Source organism: Sinocyclocheilus grahami, unplaced genomic scaffold (assembly GCF_001515645.1).
Source record: "Sinocyclocheilus grahami isolate Dianchi unplaced genomic scaffold, SAMN03320097.WGS_v1.1 scaffold1070.1, whole genome shotgun sequence".
Classification (NCBI taxonomy): Eukaryota; Metazoa; Chordata; class Actinopteri; order Cypriniformes; family Cyprinidae; genus Sinocyclocheilus; species Sinocyclocheilus grahami.
This window is the reverse complement of record NW_015506249.1, coordinates 562,098-566,175: the sequence shown is the minus strand read 5'-3', so window position 1 is coordinate 566,175 and position 4,078 is coordinate 562,098. Positions and strand designations below refer to the sequence as shown.

At 35.7% G+C, this 4,078-nt stretch overlaps 1 protein-coding gene across 1 annotated transcript in view; it reads right to left on the bottom strand.

Moving 5' to 3' along the window:
• Positions 1–636: 636 nt before the first annotated feature.
• Positions 637–4,078, bottom strand: part of LOC107566342 (SLAM family member 9-like) — a 19,128-nt gene continuing 15,686 nt past the window's right edge. The window contains exon 5 of the mRNA XM_016251761.1: positions 637–800. Within this exon, the coding sequence (XP_016107247.1) occupies positions 637–800 (164 nt within the window). The remainder of the gene's footprint in view (positions 801–4,078) is intronic.

Sequence of the window (4,078 nt, the reverse complement as noted above, 5' to 3'; positions counted from 1 at the left end):
ATATATATATATATATATATATACAGTATATATATATATATATTATATGGTTATATAACAGAAACAACTGAAATCATAAAAACACCTTTAAACTCACCAATCAGACGCCACAAACACAAACCGAGCCAAAATCTGTGAAACATCTTCAAAGGTTTCAGTCCACTAATATGAAAAGACAAACTCTTCAAAAAATGAGTGACGCGCTGATGCGAAGCGCCTCTGTAATAAAATGAGGTGACCAACATCTAAAATAACTACAAGTGTTAATACACGTGACCATCTTGCAGTTTCTTTCACACTTCACACTTTGAGCTTCAGTAGGCCTCGGCTTCCTGTAAATCAATTACATAATTTTCAACAGAAATAGACTGACCCATAACGTATTAAAAGTGTTTTAAAGCAATAGTATCCTCTTATCGTGAGATCCTGAGAGTGTTTGGCTCTGCTCTCTCCTGTTACTGTCTTCAGCTCATTTCTTGTTCATCTCTTATCAAATGTCTCAATTGTTTCTCTTCTCAGACTGATTTCAGAGTTTCTCTAATGACTTTATGGAGGAGGAACAGATCACCTGTTAGAACTGTGTATAGAATAGTCTTCTCTGATATGAAAATAAGATTAATATTCAACTTCTATGGATTACAACACTGCTGTGACCTCTGTTGTGTGAATATGTGCATGATCTTTTTCAACTCTTCTGGCTCTGATGTCATAAACCAGAAGAATGACAGTAGCCACGCCCACCAGAGCAGAGAGGACCAATCGGATCACAGCTTCAGTAGAACCACAACAGTGGACAGATTCTAAGGAATAAAAACATCAAACTGAGATCAGCTCAGTCAATAAGTGATGTTTTATTAATAAATTTCAGGAGGAGCACACGCAGATAATTAACACGTCCAATCCATCATCAGTAATTACACCATCTATCCAACCAGCACAAGAGAGAACCCCTATAAATAATCAAAGCAGTCTTACCTTCATTATCTTTAGTCTTTCAGCATTCGGTTTGCTCCTTTTGCCATTTTACCACTGACCCAATTTCCCGTCCAATGAAGAGACCTATACTGGGTATTTTTCGGATCCAGTGTCCGCTCCCGCAGGAGCCGTTATATGTATTTCCCCACTGCCACAGCAGTGTCAGCTCCCGCAGGAGCCTCTAGCTCTCTCTTCTAAAGCCACAGCAGTGCCGCTACTACAAGCGACGTCCAGCACCCCACCAATCTTAAGCTTTGCAAATTTTGGGGGGATTATCAACGCCCCTCTCTGGCTGCTGTCCCATGCTAATTGCATCTTTGGGGGGAGTGCTCTGGGTCCAGGCTAAAAGCCGAGCTCGGACCCCTCTCCACGGACAGGGGGAGAACCCCGGGCTCGAGAGTAATTACCGAGCTCGGAGCCCTCTCCCCGGACAGCACGCCAAATACGCATAACCTTTATCCAGTTTATTATATGTATGTATATGTCTTAACCAGTTCGTCAGTTGACAAAACTAGCAATTTGCCCCCTCAACTTAAAAAAAGGTGTTCAATCAATTTAATAATGATATCACGTTCTCAATGTCACTTATCACGAGATCTCGTGAAGAGTTGCAGAAAAAAAGCAAGTACTAGGCTTGTTTGAGATGCGCCTCGCCTCGCCTGAAATGTAGGCGAGAGTAGTGAGGGGAGGAGTGAAATTAGTGCAGTCAAGACGGACAGTTCTGATCTCTCGAAGTGGAACAGATACCCACGAGATCAAAGGCAGATATCACTTATTCTCACTCATGTGCTGTGCTGCTGATAAACATGATATGATTTCAGTTCTGTTGCTTTTATATTAAAATAGACATGATAAACAAGACACCCAAAGTGCTTGCTATTTAATTCCATACACTGTAAAAAATTACCATGAATTTAACGGTAAAAGACTGTAAAAATGCTACAGTAAAAACCTGTTAAATTGTTAACGGTAAATTCCCCTACTATATACGGTGAAAAATTGTATTGGACATTACATGTAATTTTACGGTAGTATACCGTTTTTGGAAGCGAAAAAGAACCTAAAATGTTGCTACCATATTTTTTACGGTAAAATTCTGGCAACCACAGCTGCCGTTTTTTTACCGTAATTTTACGGATTTTTTTTACAGTGTCTGAAAGGCGTCTTTATCATCCATTTTTACTTTAATACAAACATGTATTTTCGATTTTTATAGAAATATGACATCAATCACATACCTCGCACTGTCATAGTGTTTAGGAATATTCATGCATAATTTAAACACATAATCACATGAAATCAGATAAAAAAATTAAACATTTTAGAAGAGAACACAGCATCACGGTTGTCTGAACCAATGAGCATTAAGCTGTGTCGTCAGCCAGTCGTTTCCCATCATGCTTTTGATCAGCGCAGTCGGCGGAGAACATCTGCGCTCGACTGCGCAATCCGACACGATGTCTTTAAAATGCATGCGCCATGCGGACTCTGATTTTAACCAACAGTAGATGGCGATAATGCTCTATTTAAAACAAATAACAAATAAATAAAAACAAATAAGAGACTCTGATTTTAATACCGGATGTTTGTAATAGGCATCCTTACTGTTTGAAAACAAAGAGTAATTCAGTAGAAACAAAAGCAGCAAGTCAGTAAGCATAATTTATGTTTTCATTACATCTTTTTTTTTTATTGTCTTGATGTTGTATATGTATATGCATTAATTATTTTGGTACATCTATAAATAACTAAATGTAGGCTAATTAAATAATTATATTATAAGTGATTTATGGTGGCTTTCATTTTTTTATTACCGGCTAAATTATCTAATTTTCATAAGCAGGTCCTTCTCGCCTGGGCTCTATTATACTTGCACAACTTTTCCCCTCATAAATATTTTATCTGGAAGAACTGTGATATTCTGTATAAAAACAAATCTCTTTTTTGCCAGCGTTGGTTTGAGGCAGATATCTTACTCGTAAATCAGTTATTTAATGACAATGGCCAATAATTAAATTATAAAGAATTTCTTTTTCGTTTTAATATCCCCATTACCCCTAAAGAATTTGCTATTGTTTTTGATGCCATAACATCTGGAGTTATTAGACTGTTTCAAATGACCCCCTATCCTTCTATTTTACCTTCTTTAGATCCTACTATTTCAGTGCTCTTCTGCCTCTTCTTCTAATAAATCAATACGTTTCTTATTTCTTAATGATTTCGTATCAATTCCAAATATTACGGTTTATTGGAATGCTTTTGTCTCTGATATCGCCTGGAGGAAAGTTTGGTTGATTCCAAATAGATTCTTAATTACTAATAAGATAAAAGCTGTTTCTTTTTGAGTTATCCATCGTATATATCCTGCTAATTCTTTCTTAAAGAAATATAATAGTGCATTTATTTTGGCACTGCCATTACCCTAAATTGTTATGAAAAAAACAGTTAATGAACTTTATTTGTTATTGAGAATATTGATAAAGCTTTTTCTTTACTTTGAGAAAATGTTTTGTTTGGTTTTGTTAATTAAAAAAAGTGCATTTACAGAAAAACAAATTGTACTTACTTAATCTCCTTATTTTGTTAACAAAGTTGTATATGCATAAATGTACATTTTCATGTCAGAAGCCAGTGTTTTATGTTTTGCTTGCTGAAGTACAGCATGATTTTGAGACTCTTTCTAACTCATGTAATAAGAAGGCTTTTAAAAAAATTGAAATTTGTAAGCTGTTTAATCTTTTCCTTTGAATGCAATGTGTTTCGTTTAATTTCATACCCCTGTCTAGTCATTTATTTGTTTTGTTATTATAATTTTTTATTTATTCAAATGTATTTTTATTATTATTTTATTTTGTATTTTTGTATTGCAACTGCTTTCTATTTTGGTTGACATAATGTTCATAATAATAAAAAAGACACTCTCATTATTTCAGTGTATATGCAAAACAGTTTTTTATTTACACCATCAATCATGCACCTGGTGTGTGAATGTGTGCTTGATCTCGTTCAGCTCTTCTGGAACTGATGTCATAAACCAGAAGAATGACAGTAGCCACGCCCACCAGAGCAGAGAGGACCAATCGGATCACAGCTTCAGTAGAAC